The following is a 26,294-nucleotide window of genomic DNA, read 5'->3' as shown; positions in this document are numbered from 1 at the left end:
TCACTTGGAAACCACGAGACGAATTTTTTGAGGCCTTTGACCGCATCATTAGCACATGCGTGTTACTGTAGCACTTATGGCTAATCATGCACTAATTAGGCTTAAAAGATTCGTCTCGTCATATACATCCAAACTGTGTAATTAGTTTTGTTATTTAATTACATTTAGTGCTTCATACATGTGTTTAAAGGGGAGGTGAAAATTTTTGGTAACTAAACGGCCCCATTGTGGCTGCCCGCATCTCTTTTTGATGAACGCATTTTGACAGCTAGATCTTGGAGCTGATCTTTCCGCAACAATTTTTGTAATGATCTTATTCTTAGCTAGACTGTTAATTATTAGGCTGAAAGGCTGAAAGTCCCTGATACTAGTGGCTCCGTTCGTTTCGGAACAAAGGGCAATGTTGGCTTCGTTTATTGATCAAGCCGTCTGGTTTCGAGTGAGTGGAATGGCTGCAGTGCTGCTAGGTCAGCAATGATGATGGGCCAACATTTCTTGTAGGAAAGTCCAATGAACCCATCCGGACCTGGTGACATCTTGACCGGCAGCTGCATTACAATCTTCTTAATCTCAACTTCGTCGGTCAAACGGTTCTTCTAGTTCGCTCAGATCATAGGGTAGGTATTCTAAGTTTGTCCAATTTAGGATCCTACTACGCTCTTGACTTCTACCCATCATCGAGTTATCAAAGTGGTCGAATTAGGCCTTCTGTAGTGGCCGCACCCTTAGCTGACGTGGTGGTTCCAGAAACCGGTGCCATGACTGGAGCAGGCGAACTTTCATGGAGAGAGAAAAAAAACCACACCCAAAGTAAGCTTCGGTTTCTCGCCGATAAAAAAAATTGTATGCAGTAGATTCTCCCAGAGAAATTGAGGTGGCTCTCCTCCATTGCGCAATGAGACAATTTTATTGCACATGATACCCATGACCACCTCAATAAAGTTTTTTTTTATGATAGCTGATTAGCTTGTAGGGCCTACAAAGTCCAGGGTGCGATGCAGGTGGCTGAGGTTTTCTTCAGAAATCGGTACCACCACTGGAGATGACAGACTGCTCAGATGGGCTTTGCAAATTTCGGCATTCGCAAAATTGCCATTACTCAGATGGGTTTTGCAAAAATTGCCACTCATATCGTTGTGTTCCTTGCCAGTGTTGTTTTTCCTTTTCCTTTTGCATTTTCCAGGCCACGAAATGGTATACCAGCTCTTGGCTTACGTTTGAGTAAAGTGCGTCGCCGGTTCTTAAATTATTTATTCGACTGTGTCATTCCGGTTCCTAAATTCATAAACCGATCATTTAGGTCCTCAAATTTGTTTGGCTGTGTCGTTCCGGTCCCTAAACCTATAAATCATCTGTTTAGATCCTCAAACTTGTCCAGTCGTGTCATTCCAGCCCCTAAATTTTGTTTTGAGTCTCATCTAAGTCCAAACCGAACAATCTAAAACCTTTATATCAAAAAGTAATTTATAATTTTTTTTCATATGAACTCGAATGAAGACAAACTTTATATCAAAATTGTGTCTCTCGACACGATCTACAACTTTGCAGTTAAAAAGTTTTTAAATTAAAATTGTTTAGAGTCCCAAAATTTAATATTAACTTTTAAATTTTAAAATCTATAAACTTACAACAATATTTTGAGACCCTAAACAGTTTTAATTCAAAAATATTTCAACTATAAAATTGTAGATTACGTCGAGGGCTACCATTTTGATATAAAATTTATCTTCATTCAAGTTCATATGAAAAAGTTATGAATTACTTTTTGATATATAGATTTTAGATCGCCTTGTTTTGACCCATATGAGACTGGAAATCAAGTTTAGGGACTGGAATGACATGATTGAACAAATTTGAGGACGTAAACGTTTGATTTTCTAGTTTAGGGACCGGGATATCACAATGAAACAAGTTTATGGACCGAGATGATACAGATGGACAAGTTTGAAGACATAAACGATTGATTTGTGAGTTTAGGAACCGAAATGACACAATGACACAAGTTTAAGGAGTGATGTACTCCCTCTATTCACTTTTGATAGCTATATTTCAAAAACTTAAATGTTCAAAAATGATAGCTATATTTACTATTAGCATGGGTATTGGCAATAAATAGCACCAGTTACAAGGAGTTCCTAGTTAAAATATTGGAGGACCAACAAAAAAGTCTGTGACATTTATTAGATTGATAAGCACACTTATGGTGCCCTTGGTCATTGTGTCTTATGGAAATATATCTATCAAAACTGAATGCAGGGAGTACTTTACTGCTTACATATACATCTGGCATTGGTCATCGGATCTCCACGCCGCCAGGAGCCCAGGAAGCCTCGCACGATCGCCAGGAAGCCGCCCACCGCCGACGTCCAGGTTCAAACCTCGCACTCCTCCGCTTCTTTCCCAATCCCTCTCCAAATCGTAGGGGCTGGGCCATCCTCGTCTCTGGCGCGACCGTCGTCGCGATCCCGTTCCTCGGCCGCTGGTGCCTGCCTGGTGGCCGCGCGCGGGCGCAGGAACACGCCGCCGCCGCCGCCACGGCAGGTAGCGGTATGGCAGGGGCCGAGAGGGGGTCACGGTGGCGCTCATCGCGAGGGTAGCGATGTTGAAGGGTGGGACGGGGAGGCCACATGGAGCCGCGACTCCCCGAGCGGCGGCTGGCGGGTACAGGGTTCAGGGTAGGCGGCCCTAGCGGCAACTCAGAGTTGCAGACCGATTCGGTGCCATCAGATAATGTGCGAGGGGCTCAGGTGCATTTTGGTCGTTTCACAGCCTGGAAAATGAAAAATAAATAGAAAATCAATAAAAGAGGAAGAATGAAAAGGAAAACGAGTTGTCAACGGTTTCAGTGAGGATTTTGCAAAACCCATCTTGATGGTGGTAATTTTGTGAAGCCCCCATATTTGTAGTGGTAAAATTTTAAATTTCTCTTCTTTTTTTGTTGATGAAACTTTCGTATTTTGACTCCCAGCTACTGTGCGTTCTCTGCAAGCTCAAATGTACATGTCCAGCTTGTACAATTGAGAGAAATGTATATCGTCTGACTGAGAAATATATATATTGTCTGACTATCTTGTAAAGTTTTATGTACTTTAGAGAAATCCAGCATTCGAGCTAGATATTGCCTAGTACAAAAAAGGTGGGAAATTGATGTGGAACATTTTCCAGCTAGCTAGACAAACGGTGATACTGAAGATCAAGGTTGCAGAAATGGAGACAGCACAAAAGGATGGATTGATTTTTCGTTCTCATGAAGTTGAAGTTTATGAACCAACCATGGATGAGTGGGACCCATAGAATCCTCCCTACCCTCCATACCGTCCCACTCCTTCTAATCTTGACTTGAAGTCCCATGCCCAGTTGATAGATGAGGTAGATTAACTGACAACACCTCCGGTATTTATCTTTTTTATGTTTTCTTTCCTTAAGCCGTGGCTGTTGACATATTTTTTCTCATAGTGGTATGATGAAATAAAGGAAATTATTGCCATGTCAAGAAGAACCAACACAATCATTCCAGACCGTACACCTCAGGTTCCTTTCTATCTTCGTTTATAGAATTCAAAGTATTTATCTTTCAAGTATTTCGGCTTTTCTGCTTCGTAGCCATGTGATGGTTAGAGGAAGACTTTGTTTATTTTGTTATATCTTGTAATAGATAGTTGACTGTATTCTACCCTTTTCAATTGTGAATTTGTCAATCCATGAAGTGGACGATGCCTTCTACAATGTACTTCCCCACCTGTTGCCCATACTTGAAAATGATAGTGTGCGGCGCTTTCTTCGCTTATTCCGTCAAAAGGGGGGCTGCATGCGATGGGGTTTTATCATTACCCCACTAACCTTCAACCAGATGATCAAGCAAAATGCTTTGCGATGTGCTAAAGTTGCCTTGGATGGCAAGGCACCTGAGCTTTATGGGTTACGTGCTAACCCCAACTGCATGAACCATTATGGATATTTCCCCCTCCACCAAGCTGCTGAAATGTTTTCTGTTGACATTCTCAAGTTGCTCTTCAGCTATGGTGCATCGGCAAATCTACGCACTGTAGGGGCTGAAGTCATTGAGGACCTACTCCCACTTCATGTTGCAGTTGAGAACACTTGCCTGCATAAGTATCTGGAGGAAAATGCATTTCCGAACCAGGAGGATCTGGAAGATAGTCAGGCAACTCTAAACTATATCTGCAGGATTATCCATCTGCTGTGCCTACCTGAGATGGTGCGTCACATCCGTCCTTACCCAAATTGCTACTTTTGCAGCATAACAAAATATTGTGAATTGCATTTCATCCTATTTGAAGATCCCATGATATGAAAAAAAAAGCCATGTAAAGCATGCTGTGGCATTTGGCCCTGCATGCACATGCCAAATTGTTTCACTTGCCCCACCTTTATCTCTAACACTCCCTCCGCCTCCTTATGCCCACTTACTCCATTTTATAGTGTTGGCAATGGTGGATGGACATGGCATCAAGTTTCCCTTTCCTTACTTAGGTCATGTGAGACAATTTTAGTTGTTTAGGGCAACTGGGGCATTAGATGCCATCATTTTGGACTAGTGCACAATTTTTAATGTTTTCATGGTCATGTAATAATGTCATGTCAGTTTTTACTTGTGTGCAGATGACTAATAAGATCCAGAATTTGTGTTTGCTTTAACATTCTCACGATCCGATAAAGTGGGTATAAGAACATTGGGGATTAGATCTAGGGATGAGGCAAATTGAAGAATTTAGTTGTTTATATGTGGATGAAGTGACATAGCATGCTTTGTATGTTGTTTTTTGAAACCATGGTGCCTTTGTAAGGATCATTATTCAATTAACTCTAAGTCTCTAAGAGTTACGTATTGAGCTCTTGTCTCAAACCACTAATGCCTCAACCTAATTATCAAACATTCTTACATATCCACTTATTGAAGGAGTTAGCAAATTTTTTATTAGCTGAGAAGGAGTTAGCAAATTCCAGCACACGCTGCAAATTTTAATGTTTGATTTTGTTTTACTCAGATGCAGCAATATTGTTTGAAGTTCATCAGCATTTTGTGCTAGTATACAAATTCTAAAAACACAAGGATTTTGTTCCTTTTTGTTCTCTTTCCAGAAAATCTTCTTGGATACGACTAGACTGCTTGCGGCGAATACTGATAATCTTGTCGATGAGCTCTGGAACTTCATAAAGGATGGAAAACTTGTTCAGACTGCAGTTTTGCTCTTGGCAGCCCAAGACAGATCTGTGGGCGACCACCCTGCAAGAAAAGGGCAACATCAAGCCAGATGGTTTTTCTATTAAGTCATCCTGCAAGAAAAATGGCAACGGCAGGCCAGACGGGTTTTCTATAATCATAAATCATATTCTGACCCACACAATTAGCTTGGTGGTGCAGATAGGTCAAAACAGAAAGAAAAATAAGGAGCTGGAAATTGAGAAAAGGATTACTTCTGCTGCATTACTGCTTGTTCGCGTAGTTCTCAAAGCTGGTAAAATCCTTGATACATATATTCAGTCACATCCAGAGGTACTGAATTGTTTATAGCTGTAGTTACAATTCTAGTCTCTTTGCTAAGTGTGTACTTTGCAGTAATATAGCAGGCACAGACTTTTTAGTAAAACATGGCTCAAAGCCTCAGACATATCCTTCCCTGAGCTTAAGAACATGTTCCACCTTCTATGTTGCTGTTCCTTCATTAATCTGATTAAATGCTGGAACTTCTCAAATCATGGGGATAAAGAACAAAGTATCTATTGAAAAACTTACAGGGGCTGTCGAACGGCTTGTAATCGGACCGATGATTTTAGATTAGTTTGGAAGCTACCATAAAACTGGTTTGAATGGGATAGCTATAACTTCCATAAACTTTGTTATTTATGGTTTGAATGGAATAGCTATAACTTGCATAAAGTAGTTTATTTAGGCCCTCTTGATGGAATTTCAGCTTCAGGTCAATGCTAATGCCACCAAAGTTTTAAGTTGTACCAAAAAGGGAGACTGTATGTCTGTCATCTTGATTAGACTTAACTGCTTAATCGATCTAAGTGCTTGAAAGCTAAAACCCATCTCCACTAGTTTCGCTGAGAATCCAGAAAATTTGGCATTCGGGGCAGTTGTCACCATTTCTTTGCGAGCTAGATCTCGTCTGGGCAGTTGCTCGACGGGGCACCGCCAACGGGCGGCGGGCCAAATGAGAATCCTGTGCCCAGGCAGTAAGGACGGTTGTTGTGCTTGCCTTGGAGTGTTGGTCGTCTGCCATGCTAGAACAAATGCCAATCACATGTTTGTGTACATCCAAACAGGAAGCTTTCTAGGATTCCAAAAGCTAATTCAATGACCGTCCAAACAACTGAATTTGAATCGTAGCCCATTTCAATACCATGGTTGATTTGGCATTGAACCCAATTCAATACCATGCCTCCAATATCGACATCCAAATGGAGCCTTAGAGCATTTTACTCAATATAAGCACAGCTAGCATCAATGCTTCATCTTCAATATGGAAAATTTTGTTTCTAGTGAACATGTCAAGATATATAAAGCTGTTGTAACCATGTTTGGGAATTGCTAGTGATGCTAAGGTTTGTGTCAGAACTTTCTATTTCAAGTACATAGCATAATATAATTTTATATGTTTTGTAGTACGCACCCCCTAAGTTGCGCCCCCATTATTTTACAAGAACCTCAGCACTCAATACATTTTTGGGACTTGTTATAACATGCTATGTAGTTAAAAAGTTTTGTTAAACTAATGTACATGTGTTCAATGTGATTTCCTTGATTTGAAAACTTTTGCAAGTTATTCGTCAGCATACCAATTTTCTGACATATCTGCTGCCATCGGTTATGTTATAGTGTTTTCTTACGGTCTTAACAATTGATTTGTCACTGCATCATCATCAAAAACATCACGTCACCCTAAGCATGGCAATGGTTCATTTTCGGGTCGGATATCCGCGGATTTTGGGTCTAGCGGTTTTGAGTTTGGGGATGATTTATCACCCACAATTTTTGGGTTTGGGCCCCGAAACCTATCAAGTTCGGTTTCGGGTTTGGTTTTTCACCAGTGGATACCCAATGGATAACCATTTGGAATAAAAACTCATGTTTTATAGTATACTTAATAATAACTTTGTTTACTTAGACTATAAATTTATTCTAACTTCTAAGTTTAGGAAATTATTTACTATTTATTGCCCCTTATTATACATGTGAATGTTATATATATTATGTATATGTTTATAGGAAGTACTTCTTGCTCTTACTATGTTGCCATATAAAACGGGTTTCAGGTACCCAATCGGGTTTCGGTTTTGGGGATGGATTTTCACCCGAATCGGTGTTCGGGTGGGTTCGGGTTTTAAGTTGGATTTTCGGTTTTGGGTGGCCAGACACTCCACCCGATCTGAACCCGCCCCATTGCCGTCCTTACGTCACCCACTGACCCATCACAAAAACATTATCACTCGTGTCTCAAAAGGTTAAATGTGGCATGCAGATGCTCCATAACATGCAGGTATCCCTTAATGAGGTACATGAATGAGTCTCATCTATTCTCAAAGATTGGTTTTTGTCCCGGAGAAATCATCGATGCTGGAAAGCTGTACTACTTTTACTCTCCTTTGCTTTGCTTCAATGATTATAATTTTACATACAACTGCACCATCAATATGCTTGTTCATTTCTTTATTCTACTTGTTCTTGAAGCTGCCCCTGTAAGAATGTATTGTCTGAAAAGGAGTCACCTAACAACCATGGTATGTTAGTGCTTGCGCTCATTCAAATAACTCTTTCAAACTTTGAGAAAATGAGCCCCATTTGTTCTGTGATGAAAAGCAGGGGACATGGTTGCAGTCGAAGCAAGTTGTCAGCATTCAGTAAAAAAAGTAATGTTTTTTTCTTGAACACAAAAAGGTAATGGTTTTAGTCATCGAAAAGTTGATATCCCCTCTTTTTGGTTGCTTTCTGTCATTATAAGTAAATGTTGGGGAACTGGAATCTTCCATGACATTCTCCAAAAATTCTGCAATTTTGGTAATTGTCTTTACCTGTATGAAAAGACTTGGTTGGCTAAATGGTGATGTCCAGTTTATCTACAGGGAAATATGATCCCAAAACTAGGGTCGGGTCTTTGTTACTGAAACTGTTGCTATTTAATAACTTGCATGATTTTTGTGGTCTTACAGATTTACCATCCTTTTTGTTGCTGGTGAATTAACTCTCTTTTTGTGAGGAAATATTAGTGGAACAGATGAAATTGTGCAATAAGCTAATCTCTAGAGCTTATAGCAAAGCATGTGTTGCTTGCTATTGTCATAATGTAAGTTTCAAGATTGTCTCTAGATGATGATAGGTGGTTGAGAGCAGCTTAATGTGTATTTGCACGCATGTTAGTGAATAATAGTCAGTTCTACTTTATTAGGCATTTGTGTTTTTGTTTTCTTTCAAAGTATATGTTTCTTCTTCTTTTTTCACCAAAGAAACCCTTCAAGTCGAGAAGTTTGCCGGAAACTCAACCAGATCTTTGTTTCTGTCAGTTAAACTCATAAACTTTATGTATTTTCAAAAGAACGACGGGAAGGTGCAGACTGCAGACTGCACCCCCACTTTGATTTAAGAAGATGCAAGACTCGAACCCAGGCTGGCTGCGCTAGCCCGCGAGAGTGCTCGCAAACTTTTTGTATTTTCAGATTACTACAGATGGTCATGTAGTCAGTCTGACAAGGAGTTTTCTTATTTTTTTCAAAAAAAAATTTCTAGACCAATTTGGATCTTTTTTTAAAAAAATAGGCCAATTTGGATCGGAAAATGAAAATGAATGTTCATCTATGTCCTGGTTTAGTGTAACAGATTTGGTTTTCTTTTGCTTCCAAGGGACTGACTCCAAGATAAGCCTACATAGACCATGAAACAAACCTTGTTGGACTGACAACTCAATAAGAGAAAGCAGAATGGGCAAAATGGCCAACTGTCATATATCTAGAGCTACATTAAACCTGTGGCTCTTTCGCTGCCAAATTATTCGGGATTTTAAATCGCATACATCTTAGGGAACGTTCTGTTTAGAGGCGTGCTTCTAGATTTAACGCTAGTTCTTCGTACTTGCTGTAGGAAGTATAGATTGCATGGGATTATTTGCAATGAGCCTCTCAGGGGATATTAATAGAGTACTGAGACGGCAATACGCGCCGATACATATGGTAGCCTGTGATACATAATATCTAGCATTCTAGCCTACCACAATTACTAACAGTTGCAAGTTGCAACTAATTTATACTACCTCCTTATAGGATTTGGAGGTCGTTTACGACATGATTGTCCATACCAAGGAGTGATTAATTAGGGGCTAGTTTTTCCTTTTTGCCCATATTAAATAGGGTGGCGGGTGCATTGTAGCCATCAAAACGCACGCAGCACGATTGGTCTGTGCCGCTTGTCCCGAGGCAGGGCGTCGGTTCGATTCCTGGCGGGCGCTTTTTCTGCCGTTCAGCAGTTTTTTTGCTTGGGGATTGCATGGCACTATGCACATGCAGGAGGGTGCGAGACCTGCGGTGCACGCTGGAGACGTGTTGGGATGGGTTCGCGCGATTCTGATCGCGTTTTAGTTGCCTTGGCACGATTCTGATCACGTTATTTTTTTGCATTTCGAGTTGTTCGTTGGCCACCCTTTTTTCCATGCTCCGTCGCTGGCGTGCTTGCTAGCCGCCTTGTTTTTTGCGTTTTGTTGAATGCGTTGGATGCATGTGTTCGCTGGCCACCCTGCTGGAGCGTTTTGCTGTGCGCCCATTTAAACGCGACTATCGTGCGTGTGTAGAAGCAGAAGCACCACACACCCTCAATATGGTTGGGTAGACCTCAACGCTCCATTTGGTGGGTCGGCTTCTCCAGTTCTAGAAGAAGCAAATGATGCGCTCTGCCTCAATGCTCTAGTATTGGAAGAAGAAGCCCATGCTCTTGGATTTGATCTCAACATTTTGTCTTTGGACAATGACAACGACAATGACCTCAACTCATTTGTTTCTATTTTCTTGTATCATCACACATGTTCCATGCTTCCTTTGGACATGATTTGATTTGAACTTACCTCTAGATGTGTTTGGCGCGGTTGATTTTGATTTCGTTCAAAACATCAATGGTAAGTAAAAGTTAGCTCAGTTTCTAAAATTTTGGTACTACTAAAATGTGCTGATTTGTAATAAATGTTCTTTTGTTGAAATAGAATATGTTTTGGAGGCTAATGTTGAAGTGAACCTACGAAGGAAAGAAATGTCAAAAGATCTTAGAAGGCAAGTTTATCAAGCTTTGCTGGCTAGAAGCAAGAATGAGAAACTAGGCAAGAAAGATACTCAAATTGTTGCTAATCAATTTGGTCTCCACATTCGGTCAATTCAGCGTTTATGGAAGCGAGGTAAAATACAACTTGCAAACTCTATTCCGGTTGTGGTTTCAGTCTAAAGAAAAGTAGAATTGATCGTAAAGCAATCCCTGTTGCTTTGGAAGCATTGCGCAACATTCTTCTAAAGGAGAGAATGAACATAGAGGATGTGTGTGTGCCAAACTTAACATGAGCAAATGGAATATTCAAAAGTATTTGAAAAAAGGTTTTCTGAGGCGCCACTCTAGTAGCATCAAACCATATCTCACCGAAGCTAACAAAAATTCTAGTTTGAAGTGGTGTGTTGACATGATTAAGAGGGGTTTGCATCGTGATCCAAGGTTTAAGGATTTTTTTGACTTTGTGTTCATTGATGAAAAATGGTTCTACCTCTCTAAAAAATCTGAAAAATATTATTTGCTACCCGAAGAACATGATCCCCATCGGACTTGTAAGAACAAGAATTACATTCCCAGGTTCATGTTATTGTGTGTGTGCTCGACCATGGTTTAGGGATGAGAATTGTATTTTGATGGTAGGATTGGTTGTTTTCCACTTGTTACTTATGAACTGGTTGTAAGAGGTACTGAGAGAACCGGCCATGTCCGTGGAGACTTGGTGATGAATCCCATAACTTCGATCACAAGGGATATGATTAGAGATTTCATGATCAACAAAGTGTTGCCTGCCATTCGAGCCAAATGGCCAAGAGAAGATGTGGGCAAACCAATCTTCATTCAATAGGATAATGCACCTTTCCATTTAAAATTGGATGACCCGGTTTTTTGTGAGGCTGCTAAGCAAGAAGGATTCAATATTCGTCTAATTTGTCAACCACCCGATTCTCCGGATTTCAACATTCTCGACTTGGGTTTTTTCGAGGTATTCAAGCAATTCAAGATTCAAAGTGTTTTGATGGAAGCTATGAAGGTGAAAGGATGCAACAATTACAAATCAGCACATTTTAGTAGTACCAAAATTTTAGAAACCGAGCTAACTTTTACTTACCATTGACGTTTTGAACGAAATCGAAATCAACCGTGCCAAACTCATAGAGGTTAGTTCAAATCAAATCTTGGCCAAAGGAAGCATGGAACATGAGTGATGGCACAAGAAAATAGAAACAAATGATTTCAGGTCATTACCATTGTCATTGTCCAAAGGCAAAACGCTGAGGTCGAATCCAAGAGCATAGGCTTCTTCTTCCAATACTGGAGCATTGAGGCAGAGCGCAACATTTGCTTCTTCTTCTACTAGAACAGGAGAAGCCGACCCACCAAAAGGAGCGTTGAGGTCTACCCAGCCATATTGAGGGTGTGTGGCACTTCTGCTTGTACGCACGGCAGTCGCGTTTAAATGGGCGCATGACAAAACGCTCCAGCAGGGTGGCCAGCGAGCGTGCAGCAAGGCGTCCAGCGTGCGCGTTCAACAGAATGCAAAAAATGGCGGCTAGCTAGCGGCCAGCGACGGAAACACGGAAAAAAGAGCGGCCAACGAACCAACTCGAAACATGAAAAGAAAACGCGATCAGAATCGCGCCCAAGCAACTAAAACATGATCAGAATCGTGCCAACGCGTCTCAGCACATCTCCAGCGTGCACCGCACATCCCGCACCCTCCCGCGCATCGCCATGCAATCCCCATGCAAAAAACTTGTTCAACGGCAAAAAGAGCACCTGCCAGGAATCGAACCGGCGCCCTGTAGCCTCGGGACAAGCAGCACAAACCAATCGAGCTGCGTGCGTTTTGATGGCTGCAATGCACCCGCCACCCTGTTTAGCATGGGCAAAAAGAGAAGATTAACCCCTAATTAATCACTCCTTGGTATGCACAATTATGTCCTAAACGACTTGTAAATCCTATACGGAGGGAGTATATCATCTTATGCAATTGTGCATGTACACTCACATAGACCAGCCTATCTATTTAGAGCACTTGAACTCTTTATTTTGTGAATTCTCAAATTTAAAACTTCCTTAACCTTTGTGGTAGCCAAAGCACTCCTTGAAAAGGGTATTGAGAGAGCAGTGGACTCTTGTTACATGATATCCTACTCTAGAAGAATATTATGAGTTGCTTAAATTATACCATGATATCCCACTCTAATAGACCAAACTTTTGCTTCCTGGCTGCTAATGCTGAACGTTTTGGTGTGTGATTTCTGACATTTGCTTTTTTTTGTGAACTTTGATACAGGTTGTGAGAAACAAGACACCTAGAGGATGGGAACTAAAATACACACGGAGAAGTTTTTTCCCATATTGGAGATCAGTTTTGAAAGCCAGATCACCTTGTAAGGTGGTCCGATTAGATGATGTACGCACTCTCAAATGGCTTGAAAAATCTTGGGGTAAACCAGTGGGCCTTGGATCTTCACCGATTCTGAATCCCAACCTTGGTCTGTTGGGAAGGACTGATCGATTTAGTAACAATCACCCCAAAAGGATGTTTTGTAGTGCTGCATTACCACTGCTGAAGGTGTTCAGAAGTGCATGAGTGGAAGGTACACCAGGACAGGAGTTATGTTTTCTAGTCAAAATTTATTTATTACCAACAAAAGCAGCATGTAGGGACAGAAACTTGATGATGCACCTAAAGAAATTTTAGAAGCTCGCTTGGATTTATTAATATTTTTTCTTGTTATTCCTCCTAGTTGCTTATAGCTCTGTCAATTTTTGTTCACTACATTTTGATTCAAATGCATACTTACCTATGTGGGGAATCCCTTTTGTGCTCCAATGATACAATCATTTAATATTTTCATTTTTGTTTCAACAGGTTCCCATTAAGTTATCTCGTACTTGTTTGGCCAATATCTGCTTCAGTTGGAAGTTGCAACCTTGCTGGTGACTAGGAACTGATCATGTAACCTTACTAGGCTTGTCTGGACTGCTAATTATTTTGCTAACTAGGCATGGAGTAACCTTGGCGTCATGAACTGGTGTTAAATATGTAACGGCCTGGTTGAATTTGTACTGATGTTACGCAACTGCTACTACTTAGTTCATTTTGAACAGTGATCTACCGAAAAATGCAGAGACAGTTCATGGTATGGATTTTTTTTATAACCAGTTCCTGAATGCAAGCTACAATTTGGTAGCAGGATTGCATAAACGTTAAACATGTTGTGGTGTCACCTGAATTGCGCTTTTGGTGATGTTTATGGTTTTCTAAGATACACATGAGGCGTCTCCTGATCAATCGAGTTCTACACGGTAAATATAGCTTTGACTTTTGTCATTTAGGACGTGGATACTGTGAGCTGATCCATCTTTATCGAGAACTGAATATACAGAGCAGTGTCCATTCCTGTTGTCAAAGACGATGCCTGAATGCCACTACTGCGTTTTCTTTTCTTTCTCATGATGCAGTAGCTGTGGCGTTCAGTATCCAAACTGTTCTGGCTAGTGAATACCTTACCGCTGAAATCAATGCAAAGATCACTGCAGCCTTTACCTTCTTCTGAGTGGGGTCTTTTTTTTTATAAAGGAGCAGTTTCTGTACAAATGGAAACCTAACAAGCAACTCTTTAAGTCAAGAGGTGCCCTAACAACCTAACTAGTTGGTTTTGCAATCCTATTATGTAGATTCGAGTGTTGGAATTGAGTATTATAGATATGCTCACTTGACTCAACCAACAAGGCTGGTATGCGTGCAACATTGTCTTGCACATGTATAGTAAACACTACACTAAAACTATTAGTTCATCAGTAACTTGTGAGAAAACAATACTGAAATCCCTGCATTCCAATGATAATCAATGTTTTTTCTTTCAGTAAACTTAGCTCATCCTAATATGCAACTGTGTCGCTGATGCAGTTACAGTCATCCTAATCCAGGCAGGCGAACTGGGCAGTCGACCCGGCAGGCGCCCAAGCACTTGGTAATGTTTGTGGTTCCCTCAAAGTTTGACATCAGTCTGCCATGTCCGTGTGTGCGCTGAAGAGAAGCGTCGGCAAAGGACACCGTGGAAGGAAGACCCTCTTTCTATGAGAATTGAGAAGCGTGGAAGGCTCTGAAGACTGAATACTGAAACTCTGAACTCGTTAAACTTGTTCCTTCCATGCTCTGCTACAATTACCCTCCAGTCTCCTATCTCTACTCCCCTATCAAATCTCGGTGAGTTTCCGATCCATGGAGTCCGCCGGCCGTCGGCTGGGCGCGTTGCCATGACTGAGCCCGCTCGTCCATCGGTGGGGCACGCCGCCGAGGGAGACGCGGCATGGCTACGGATGGGCGCGTCCATAACTCCATACCAGCGGTCCGCAGACCATTACAAACCCAAACCGCCGCAACCCAAACTGTAGCTCAGCAGCTACAATTAACATTCACTCAATTCAGCTGCTCCGATGGTAGACGACTTAAAACAAATGCAAAATCAGCAGAAAAGCCTAAGGTTTTTAACCAGCACAGAAGCAACCTTGTAAAGTGCGTCATGCATGTTTTGTTCAGATTTCCAGTATCAGTAGCTGCTCGCTTTTAAAAACAAATATGTCTATACCAGATAGTATTGGCTTGTTGAATGCAGATACTTATAGGAAGCACAGGTGTGTCTACATAAATGTCTCAATTATGCCACCCAATTTACATTCTTAAACTATCATAAAAGTTCCATTTTCAACATTTAACTATAAAATCGGATAACAAGAGCCATCCAACCGGATAAGTTGGGCCCTTAGAGTGGTTTCAAAGGTGGTTTCACTACTAGAAAACGGGCCATCGGTCCTGGCCAAAGGTACCAGCTGCTGTTGCAGCCCCATCGGTACCGGCTGCAACAACAGCTGGTACCTTTGGCCATCGGCCGACCTAGTGGAGGGAAATTGGCACCGGGTGGTGGTTCCAACCGGTTCCAATGCGTCACCATAGGAACCAGTCTGAACCACCACCCGGTACCAAATGAAGGCGGCGCTAAAGGCACCGGTTTATAGGAATAATTGGTTCCTATGGTAATGAAACGTGGCAGCTGCCAGGAGCTCGGGCCTAAGGCACCGGTTGGTGCCTTGACCCGGTGCTATTGAATTAATTTTAGCACCGGATCATTGAAATCAACCGGTGCCTTTGGCCCGAGCCTATAAATACCCCAGCCCCTCCCCCTCTCAAGCTGTCGTGAACTCACTGTTCATGACAGCTGAGTGGGGTGAGGGGAGGCGATTTTTTTTTGAAAAAAATGTTAGTTATTTTTCTTTATAACTTAGCAATTACTTTTTAGAAACAGTTATTACATGATTTAGTTTATATATGTGATAATTATTTTTATTTGTAGCATCTTATTGTAGTTATATACGTTATCAATTTATTTGATATTTGAATACTATCAAATTATTGTATTTATATGTTTTTTCAATTTATTTGATAAGTGAATAGTATCTATTTATTATAGTTATATGTATTATCAATTATATAAATATATTGTTATAAATTGGTAGTATGAATGAACTATTTGTACAGTACAATAATGTATATAAATGTATTGTGGACCCAGATGAGTCGGCAATGGAGGCCCGAACTGAACGTTAACATGGATTATCCGGTATATTCATTCATAAAGATTTGTCTAGTTAATTATATAATCCCAAATTGTTCTAAATTGAGTAATTTATTTGTTTCTCCTTAAGTGTGCGAGACAACAACAAGGAACTGATTGGTGCGGGTACTATGTATGCCTAATTAATCCATGATTTGACACTAATTACCAAATAACAACAAAATGTGTTACAGTACCCAAACCCAAACTTTTTCACCAACTAAACACCCCCATAGGATGTGACGTCAAATGGAAAATTAGCTACATGATATCTAGCCTGAGTTTTTTATCTGCTAGAGCATTGTAGATTCTTTCTTGCTTTCTCTAATAGTACACAGGATCCACTGGCTGGCATACGATATGTTACTAATGGAAAATTAGCTATTGGATCAATAAGGAGCGCCAGAATGCACCAACTCTAAATCTAAAGGTGGAAAAGAAACTACTTTAATGATATATTCCCCGCCACTTTGCTTTCTGCTACTATATATATCTCCATGGCCTCCTCCCTCCTAACCACAGGCCACCCAACCTAACTGCCCAGGTCTCAAAACTCTATGTGTATTGATCACAGCTGGAAGCCCCTCTCCATATTGATATAGTAATATAAACAAATTATCAGCCTCAAACAATAGGAGACAACACATTGCAAATGGATTTCAAAACGACTTAATGTAGTATGCAACAACACAGGGGTTCTACTACACAATTACTGTGTATCATAATAACGCATCGGCACAAAAACTGCCTAGTGTATTTCTAAGGGATTTCAAAGAGAATCGGCACAAAAACTACCTAATGTATTTCTAAGGGATTTCAAAGACAATATACCACTGAAAGATCCCATCCATCTTCAAATCCATAGGCAAACACAATCCCAAAACATTTAGTGGGACGCTGCAAAGTTGGGTAAACTAAGAATAACAAAAGATAGCAAAATGAAATAAAAAAGTTCGCATCTGAACTTCAAGCGACACAAGCAACTAGGTCATGTAGAATGGAGGTTTGGTGTGAATGGGGAATGACGGCGTCAGATACCCAAGACATATCGTTAATATTTTGATCTTCATGGACCCTTCTTGAGAACAGATTGAACATTATCAGTGTTCTAGCTTAAGATATTTAGAAGAAGGCTTAGAAAATCTGAGATATTAGAATATAGAGAAGCTTATGCAAATTAAAAACATTATGAAGTCCTAAAATATGGTCAAGATTGGAGAAAATATAGAGTTAGAGTTGTTGCACATAACTAAGAGTATTTTTGAAAACTACGCATTGTTTAAACTTCCATGTTAAGTACTAGGTAAGGAAACAATAAATAAAATGTTTGGATACTGCTTAACAATTTCCTATTATTTCAAGAGCATCAAGAAAGTAAACAATTTCCCATGCTTCTCCATTTTTCTTGGGTGCTAAGCTACCCTGATGAAACGAGACAAAGCTCAAGGGGCTCAACTTCTCGAGCTTGGATACAAGATATCCTTCACTTTCTCTTGTTAGTATTAGAAACACAGTAAATGAATCTCTAATTCCGAAGATATTTTGGAGTTCTTTTTTGGTTATTGTGGTATTAAAACAGATTACAAGGTTTTTCTTTAGGATTTTATTGACTGAAGTTGTAGAAATCTTATTTCATTGACATGCTCACATACTCTCTAAATAAATGTTTGATATTTTTCGTGCAAACCACTCTTGAATCCAGATCATTCAAAATAATTTACACCCTTAAAGGGTGCAAGGCTAAAGCTATGTGCCATATAACATCAAGCTTGTGTTGTTCATCTACCTCCACATAATAAGCTTCTTCCAGGTCTATATCAGGAGGACTTGACCTCTGCCTAGATAAACCTTTGATAAATCTTGACTTCTTTGCGATCAACTTAAAAACTGGATTTCTTATTGGATAGCATCATGTCCTGTGTAGAAGAGACTAGAACTCCAAAACCATTTCATCATTGTCCCTCACATTCGCTTCTCTCAAGTCCCATTAACAAAAACCATTTATTTTCCTGGCTTTCCCATCTAGGCAAAAGCTTATCGAAGTATTTTCTTATATACTTCAACAACATGTTTAGCTCTAACACCATTGTGTTTCTATCAGGAGACTTCCACACAATATCTTATATGCAAGGGTACTATATGAGCAAGCCTAAAAAATGAATTCTAGAGGTCCATCTCATTCCTTCTTTTAGAAGAACCACATTGCTATCATCTCTACCATGTTGAGGCCCATGAAGAGGGCTATTTCAAAAACTTAAATAGGAGATCACTCTTCCATATGAACACACAACAAAGAGAAGAATGGTGCATGTTTACATAACAGCGCATGCACATGTTTTCACGTGATGAATCGTGTCACTTGTACCCTGAGACCAAGCTAAATTGGTGTAAACTTTTTGCCATCTTGAAAGGAATCGGTGCTTCTAGGCTAAGAGGGGGAGCGAGTGAATTAGGCAACTTGAAATCTTAACATATGGTCTCCGTATAAATTGCACAAAACATAAACTACAACATGCCAACTAGATATGCAACTACGGATCTAGTTTTCCAACCCACCCAAAAAAGAGTTTTGCAACTTATAGCCAATCCTAACAAGATAATATTCTAAGAAAGTAAAGGCATACAAATTGCAAGTATGAAATGCAGAAACATAAAGAAGTAGATTAGGCAAATGCAAGCTCAGCACGTCGATTTCTTTCCCATGATATTGGTGGGCAAAAGCCACCCCTAGTCTATATTGGAGCTCCACCAAGGATATGGTCCCAATCAGCAAGTCTCTTCCTGTTAATATCTTGGTCTCGCCAGGAAGGTTCATGCCAAGTAAGTGACGACCTTGCTATAAAGGTAAAGCTCACCACCTCTTGCACTGGTCACCTTGACGATGTCTTTACAACAGAGCTTCCCACGGAGAAGGGGTCACTTTGTCCACTGAACACAGTCGCCGTCGCCGCTCCACACCAAGATGGAGGGTTGATGACTTGCCAGCAAGCCACCAAGACTCTAAGGGGCCAACACACCAAGAGTATATCTATGGTTCACTCCACAACCAAACACAAGGTGGAATGACCTTGCTCTCTCACTCTCTCTTGGTCTAATCTAGCAATAACACTCTCTAAGCATATGCTAAGCATTTGGATATGATCACTTAGAACTATGGGGGCTTGGATGTCTTCTTCAATATGTTTGAGCTTCCTCTAGACTCCACTAACCCCAAATGGGCAAGTGAAGGGGTATTTATAGCCCAAAAACTCCAAAGAGCTGCTCCATTTGCCAGAAAAAACATAGTAGTACCGGATGAGTCGATACTTTGTTAGTGGTGACCAGATCATCTGAGACAACCCTTTTTTACCACAAAGCCATTAGTCCCTTTCTACCACACCATCTTTTGCTTGCATTATTGCACCGATACATTCATCTAATGCCCGTCATGTCATCCAGTGTTGAAGGGATTACTCCCAATGCAAAACCCTTTGCCGCCAAACATGCTCTCTGCATGATCAAATGATGTTTTGTTGGATCCTCCGACACTGAAAGACCGGATCATTCGATGCTGAAGACTTTTCCTCACTTGATCATCATTTCAATTTTGCATTGCACTTATGCATTCATTTTGTATATCGTCGGATCATCCAACACCCTTCTTCATACTTTCACTTGTCCAACTCATATCAACTGTCATTTGTTCTATCTCTGGATTCTTGTCATCTCGACTGTGAATTGGACATCTTGAATATGATTTAGACTTTATCCATAGAACCTAGACTTCCTACAAATCTGATCTGACAAACTTGTTAGTCCCATTGACTATATTGTCATTTAATTACTAAAATCACAATAATAGCCTAATGTCACTATTTTTCTTACCATCTCTCCTTTTTGGTGTTTTGGAATTCTGTGCAGCATATCCATACCAAGAAAAGTGTCAAATTTTTTTTTGCTTCGACTAAGGTTTGATGCTGGCGGCTTGGCTCACGCCAGGAGTTAGGTGGGAAATGTCCAGCTGACGGAGGGCCCCCATCGTCGTTGGGTGACAGAACGAGAACGCCACCAGTCGGAAAGCCCTGACCGCCACTAGGTGACATAAGGCCTAGCGACAAGGAGCCTCTGCTGTTGCTGGTGACATGCCTGTTGTGCTCCTTCACCGGCAGGGCGGCAGGCCACCATCGTCGGGGATGTTGTCGTAAGATGGCGACCTGATGTGGCAGTGGGCAGCCTTGAGATCCCTCCCCATCATCGTCGAACCAAGAAAAGATGGTTTCTTGATCTGAGGAGAAGGGTCTCGCTGATGGTGGTGGTGGTGAGAAGAGAGGCAGGTCTCCTTCAGCACCAGCGAGGTTGGAGACCACACTGTTAGAGATCTAGGCAATTTTTGGTATATTTTAATTCCAAATATTACTACCAAATTCATAATGGTATATTTTAATTCCAAATATTACTACCAAATTCATGACATAAATGAGTGATAATGTGTGAACAAAATATGTGCTTTTGTTCATGTTATTCTCACTAATAAGCATGAACAAAATATTAAACCAGAATAGGTTTAGAGTGTACCCCAAGGCAGGACCAGTACCGGAGGCACCGGGTACGCCATTCCCATGACTGGACATTGTGTCGGTCAGGGTTGTTCGATGTAGCCGATCTTAGTCGTTACAGTGCAGATGGCCGTCGGGAAGTAGTCAAGACGATCTTGATGTTCACTTGGGGAACATAGGTACGGCCTCCGGGATGTAGAGGACGTAGATGTTCGGCCACCAGAAAGTAGTCGTTCTGGGAGCGAGCAGTCGCGTCAAGACGCTCCCCAAAAACCTGATTGCCCGTTATCCCGTGCAGGACCTTCAGCGAGCAGAGGTTCTGGAGGCCTGCTCTCGCTAGAATTGTGCGCGCAGTGCTAGCGATGGGGATGGCAGAAAGCAGTAGAGGGAGAAGGGAGAGATCTCCTAAGCAGGAGTACCTTAAGCAAGAGCTTGCTGTTGTGTAGATGAGTGGAGGAGGGGCTGGTTTATATAGGCGTGGAGGTGCCTCAGATTCAACAAACCTGGACGATGTAATGGACTTTGATGAGCGGCAATTACTGGTGCAATTGAATCACAGAAATCTCATTAACAGCCAAGGTTTTATTCTGTGTCATCATTCACCTGTAACTGTCAACATTTTATGTCAGCATTCAATAGCAAAACGTTCATAGGAATCTCATTAACAGCAAAGAGGTTTTATTCTATGTCATCATTCACCTGTAACTGTCAACGTTTTATTGTCAGCATTCAACAGCGAAAACATTCAAAAACGTTCTCTTCTTAGCTCGTCGCGTTGCCCGCCCGGCCATGCACACGCCTCGGCCCGGCGAGGCGAGCGAGGCGAGCGAGCGTGCATGCGCGTGTGGTTCACCAACCTCCTCTTACCAGCTTCACAAGGGGTGTACACAGAGTCCACCCTTTAAGTTAGTTGAGATCCTCCTCAAATCTCGATACGGAATTAAGCAATTGATTCCCTAGCATTTAATAGTGGGCTTTGAATTCTTTTAATTGTATTGATGACAATAAATGGGCCAAGCCCATAATTCCAACACACACCGCTTAGACAGACGACGAACCCGCAGCCCTTCTCTTTTTAGATCGATCTGGAACATTACCTAATAGAATGTCCAAGTCTATGGTGTGGATGTTGACTGCGATGATAATCACTGACTGATCGATGCCATGGCACGAATGAAGCGGTCAACATGGAGGCCAACGGAGTCGGTAGCTATGCCCTTGCATTGGGCGTGCAGGTTTGTAGCTGCTCGTGGTCTGCCAGGGCAGCATTAGTGTAGCTGTCTGCCTTTTGGTGGACCTTATTCCCGGTTTAAATGTTTTCATCGGCGGTGGCTGAAAGGTGAAGACTCTGTTATGTCTTACGTGCTATTGCTTGTTGTGGCATGATGTATCTGGTGTCATATCGTTTTTTCTATTCCTTTAAAATATGTGGAGGTCGTGCATATTATAACTATGCTGAGTTGAGTGATCTTAGCATGATTACATTATAATCTAATTGTCTAGCATGATCAAAGCTTCTTTCCTTGGGAAAAACGAACAGCCTCTCGCTTCTTCATGTGTACTAGTTCGGAGACAGAAATATAGTACTTGACCAGAAGGAGGAAAGAGACGGGAACAAGAAGGAGAAGGGAATGGAAACGAGGCAGAGGGATGCAAGGGTGGAATGAGTTTTGTCAGTTATCTATATTTAATACTCTTAATTAGTAGTCAAATGTTCGAAGTTATTATAGCGCTAAAAATTTTTTGGATCTAAACAAGGCCTCAGACTGATCGAATAGGGACATAGACGCAAGCCTCACAACATTACTCCTGAGACAAACTCCTCAAGACACCTCTCTGCTCTCTGCATGGTTGGGTCTTTTTATTATCTACTTAGAAGATGTATTCAATCATTGTTGCTGCTATATTAAGTTCATGTAACTATATATTTATATTTGCTATCTTATTCTATATATTTACTCATATATATATATATATATATGGATCAGTTTCATTTAAATTAAGAAACTGATGATATGGCGTGCAAAGTGCGCGTTATGTTCTAGTGAATAATAAAGCAGGGATAGATGCCCAGGATAAGGTGGTGTTTGTTTCCTGGGTCTTTTCCACAAGTCCATGGGTCTTATGAGTCTAAAAGCCCACACAGGAGTCTAAAAACTCTAAAAGGAAGTTGGAGTCTAATGAATAAAAAGACTCTCTTGAGGAGATTTTTGGGTCTTTTAGATCCAAATTCCAGCCTACCCCTGAGCCCCCCGTCCCCCACCACCGTCACCCGTCCGCCCCCGACCCGTCCCCCCCCCCCTCTGCGCCTCGCAGCACCGGTCGCCGCCCTCCGTCCCCCACGACTCCCACCCAACCCTTGTTCGCCGCCGCCGCCACCCGTGCGAGCCTCCCACCACCGCTGGCGCGAGCCGTCCGCCACCATCCGCGTGAGCCGCCGCACGGCCCGGCGGGGCATGCCCGGCCCGACGGCGCGGGCACGTCCCGGCCCCACACGCGCGTCCCGGTGGCGCGGGCACGTCCCCATGGATGGATTCGTCCAAGCTTCGTCGGTCGCCATGGATGCATGCAAGAGAGGCAGTTTTGTACTTTGACAGCTTCATTTAATGATCTTTAGTCCCTCTTCTCTGAAATCAAACAGGATGGGTCTAAAAGTTTTAGCCCAAAGATTTAAATTAGCCCAGAGACTTTTAGAAATCAAATTGATAGCACTGACCCGGAAGGATAGTTAAACGCAAGATCTATAGGGGTCTAAGGTATGCGGCCGCTAACGGTTGTGATGTTTCTTTTTCGCTTTTATTTCCAGCCTCTGACGAAGATCTGCCGGTTCACCCACATAGGTCATGTCAGTACATCGGAGCATGAAGATGGCCTAGTGACTCGAATTAGGATGCGGTTTCACATGCCAAAATGTCCCTGAGCCCATCAACAAAAGCTTCTGTCCTTGCAAAAAAAAAAAAGACAAACAGGGGCTCCCCTCCTTCCGTTGTACTGCTAGTGCGGAGACAGAAATCTTGTACTTGCAGTGTGTTGGGTACCATAATACGGGGCATCCTAACCTAGAGATTAAAACGCTCTAAAAAACGCCAACACAATCAAGCGACTAGTCCAGAGGCCTCACCCCGGCGCGGTGCCATCATCTATGCTTGCATGGCCAATCCCCTGCAGGTCATAGGCCCACGGGGTGCAGTGCCATCATCTATGCTTGGACGCCCAAATCCTCTCCAGGTTCCAAAAGGCCCAATACGCGGCCCAACGCCGGTGCACGGCTCGTCCGAGGCCTCCCGGGAGGCGGAGCAATCTCCGCCTCGCCCGAGGCCCCCCCACCGAGGCCCCCGGCAGCGCGCCTTATCTCCGCCTCGCCTGAGGGTAGGAGGCAACCCTCGGAGAACAAGTAGGTTCTACCCTCGGCCGAACCCTCCGCGGGGCCTCGGTTCGAGGGGAAACTCCGCCTCGGTTGAGGTCCCCCTCGACAGACGGGGACGGTAACCCGCCCACTCAACGGACAGGCACATTTATTGCCAACCACTCCACCGCATGGCGCAGATGTCAAACGGTGTCAGCGGCCACGCCGCACAACAAACAGCACTGGAGTCCCGTCCGCCAACTCCGGTCACTGTGCCACTATTCCCGACGCTATTCCGGTGCTATGCGGACTTGCCATCCCCTACGCGGACATGACCGGCATTGCTCCTGCCACTGTGCTGCCAAACCCTTGTACTTCCCCTCTGCAAGACCCTCGGCGAGCATGGGCAACGACCCTCGGACGCTGTACGGCCCTTGACCAGAACGGAACCGCAGTCAGCAACCCCCTCGGCGCTCCACCCGGTCAGACGCAGAGGACGACGTGCCCTACAGCAACCGCCGCACCAACCACTGGTGCCATAGGACGCCGGCACATTCCGCGCATGGCTAAAAGCCTACAAGGACGATGGCGATGCCCGAAGCCATGCCTCACAGTGTACAGCAATAGCGACTGCCAACTGCTCCCCTCCTGATTCGGGGAGAAACTGACGAAACCAAGGACATTCCATGCATGTAACCCGCCCCTCCTTGAGCCTATAAAAGGAGGAGGCAGGCTTCTTTCCAGGACACGGCAGAACTTCTCAGCGAACTCTCACACACACGCTCACACCAAGTTCTCCTCGATATCGGCACTTGCCTCAATCAATCCTAGCGTACGCAGAGACCTGGGTGCCTTTCTCCCTCTCTCGCCCAAGCTTGTACCCCCTACTACAAGCACCCCGGTGCAAGATAATACAGTGCTCGCACACCCTGCTGGACATACAGCCCCGTTGGCCGGAACCAGGATAAACCGTGTGTCATTGTGTTCCTTCTTGCATCAACCATCTGGAGATAGGGACACGCAGCATCATCACTAGTTGGTGCTAGACCGCGAGGTCCGGACACCGACAGTTGGCGCGCCAGGTTGGGGACGTGCTGTGTGACAGTCATCCTTTGTTCCCTCTTGTTCTCTAGATGACAGACGGGCCACGCCTGCTCCCGCCAGGCACGGTGCCCCGTTTCGGGAGCCTTGAGTTCGTGGCAACCGGCAACAGTTACGACTTGGAGCTCCTCCCGCCTAGGACCAATCCCGACACTCCGGCACCACCACCCCGGCGCAGGTCGGCTCGCCTCAGCTCCCCCACGTGGGTTGAAGCTGGCGTGCCACAACCAGATGTCGTGGCGGGGGATGACACCTCTTCACCACCATAGGCAGCAACAATGCCTCCCGAGGAGAACATGGCTAAGCACCACTCTTTCCCTTCGGGATGCGCACTCCTGCTGCGACCTACGCGTCATCCATCAGCACCAACATGAGCGCGAACGAAGACTTGCCCGGCATCACCTGCTGTCAGTCCGCAACCTCATCGCGTCGACACTGGACAGCTCGTACCCCGACTCCGCGGACGAGGGGTACGTCTTCATAGGCGATCACGTGGCCCCGGAGTGGGACTACTCCGGGGTCCGCGATCACGAGGCCTATTTGTCGTTTCAGGCTGCGGCAGACTACTGCCTCACCTGCTCCGATGACCCCAGCGAGGGGGATTACAATCCCACTCGAGAGTGCTTCATCGTCGAGCCGAAGGAGCACAACGACGACGCGTCGAACACCGAACACACCCCTGCAACGGCGCCGGTGGCGCCCGTGGCGCCTAGACCGGCCACCCCGGCGAACTCGGGGCTGCAGCAGGCACAGCTGGCGCAACTCCGGGAGCTTGAGGCCAAGCTCCAGGAGGAGCGCGAGTAGTCGCAGAAGCTACGTGCCACACTTGAGCAGGAATGTTTCGGCCGCAGTGCGGGTGCCCGAGAGGTAGAACGCATAGCCCAGGATCGGATCCTGGCGGATGGCTGCGTGGAACACCAACCGGCCTTGAACAGGGCTAGTCAGAAGCTCACCGCTGCGGCTATCCTACTCCGAGCCATGCCCGAACCCTCTACGCCGGAGGGTCGCAACCTACGCAACGAGGCACAAGCGCTCATCGAAGACGCTGTGGTGCCGCAGGCCGAGAGCTCTGCATCTCGCATGCGCTCGGCGGCCTCGGCAAAAGCTGGAGGAACTACACGACGAGACCGCGAGGACTCGGTGCTCACTCCACCAGCGGGCCGGGACAAGGCACCCTTGGTACGCCCAGCGACTGGGGCGAAGGCACCCACGGTGCACGATCGTATCAAGTTGACTCCTGTAAAGGAACGCGTCCGGGACATGCGTGGCCACGCCGGCGACGGAGACGCCCGCAATATCCTCAACAAGAAGAAGCAGGACGGTGCGGCCCACGGCTACCACCCTCAACGTGGCAGCCATTACGATAGCAGGGAGGACAGGAGCCCATCACCGAAGCCCCCGAGCACCCGCATGATCAGCCA

At 43.8% G+C, this 26,294-nt stretch overlaps 1 protein-coding gene across 13 annotated transcripts; it reads left to right on the top strand.

Annotated features, from left to right (window-relative positions):
* Positions 1-2,266: 2,266 nt before the first annotated feature.
* LOC120682761 lies at positions 2,267-13,482 on the top strand. 13 transcript variants are annotated; one of them, XM_039964770.1, is made up of 10 exons: positions 2,267-2,370; positions 3,166-3,369; positions 3,457-3,531; positions 3,656-4,219; positions 5,104-5,518; positions 7,491-7,595; positions 7,700-7,749; positions 7,832-7,878; positions 12,564-12,870; positions 13,146-13,419. In XM_039964770.1, the coding sequence occupies exons 3-5, from the start codon at positions 3,487-3,489 to the stop codon at positions 5,290-5,292; spliced, it is 798 nt and encodes a 265-aa protein (XP_039820704.1). In that variant the 5' UTR covers positions 2,267-2,370; positions 3,166-3,369; positions 3,457-3,486; the 3' UTR covers positions 5,293-5,518; positions 7,491-7,595; positions 7,700-7,749; positions 7,832-7,878; positions 12,564-12,870; positions 13,146-13,419. The 13 variants fall into 13 exon arrangements, with proteins under 13 accessions (XP_039820704.1, XP_039820700.1, XP_039820696.1 ...); XM_039964766.1 differs by having other exon boundaries at positions 5,104-7,595; positions 7,832-10,400; positions 13,146-13,482; XM_039964762.1 differs by adding an exon at positions 10,212-10,400 and having other exon boundaries at positions 5,104-7,749; positions 7,832-10,127; positions 13,146-13,482.
* The last annotated feature ends 12,812 nt before the right edge of the window (positions 13,483-26,294 follow it).

The sequence above is a fragment of the Panicum virgatum genome, chromosome 7N (genome assembly GCF_016808335.1).
Source record: "Panicum virgatum strain AP13 chromosome 7N, P.virgatum_v5, whole genome shotgun sequence".
In the NCBI taxonomy this organism is placed as follows: Eukaryota; Viridiplantae; Streptophyta; class Magnoliopsida; order Poales; family Poaceae; genus Panicum; species Panicum virgatum.
Note: the sequence above shows the minus strand (reverse complement) of the source record. Positions and strands in the feature narration are given on the sequence as shown.

Excerpts from the sequence above, each read along its gene's own strand:
- LOC120682761 (XM_039964766.1), top strand. The coding sequence starts at position 3,487 with ATGTCAAGAAGAACCAACACAATCATTCCAGACCGTACACCTCAG. Across the intron at positions 3,532-3,655 it reads TTCCAGACCGTACACCTCAG|ATAGTTGACTGTATTCTACC; the intron begins GTTCCTTTCTAT and ends ATCTTGTAATAG. Across the intron at positions 4,220-5,103 it reads TGCTGTGCCTACCTGAGATG|AAAATCTTCTTGGATACGAC; the intron begins GTGCGTCACATC and ends TTCTCTTTCCAG.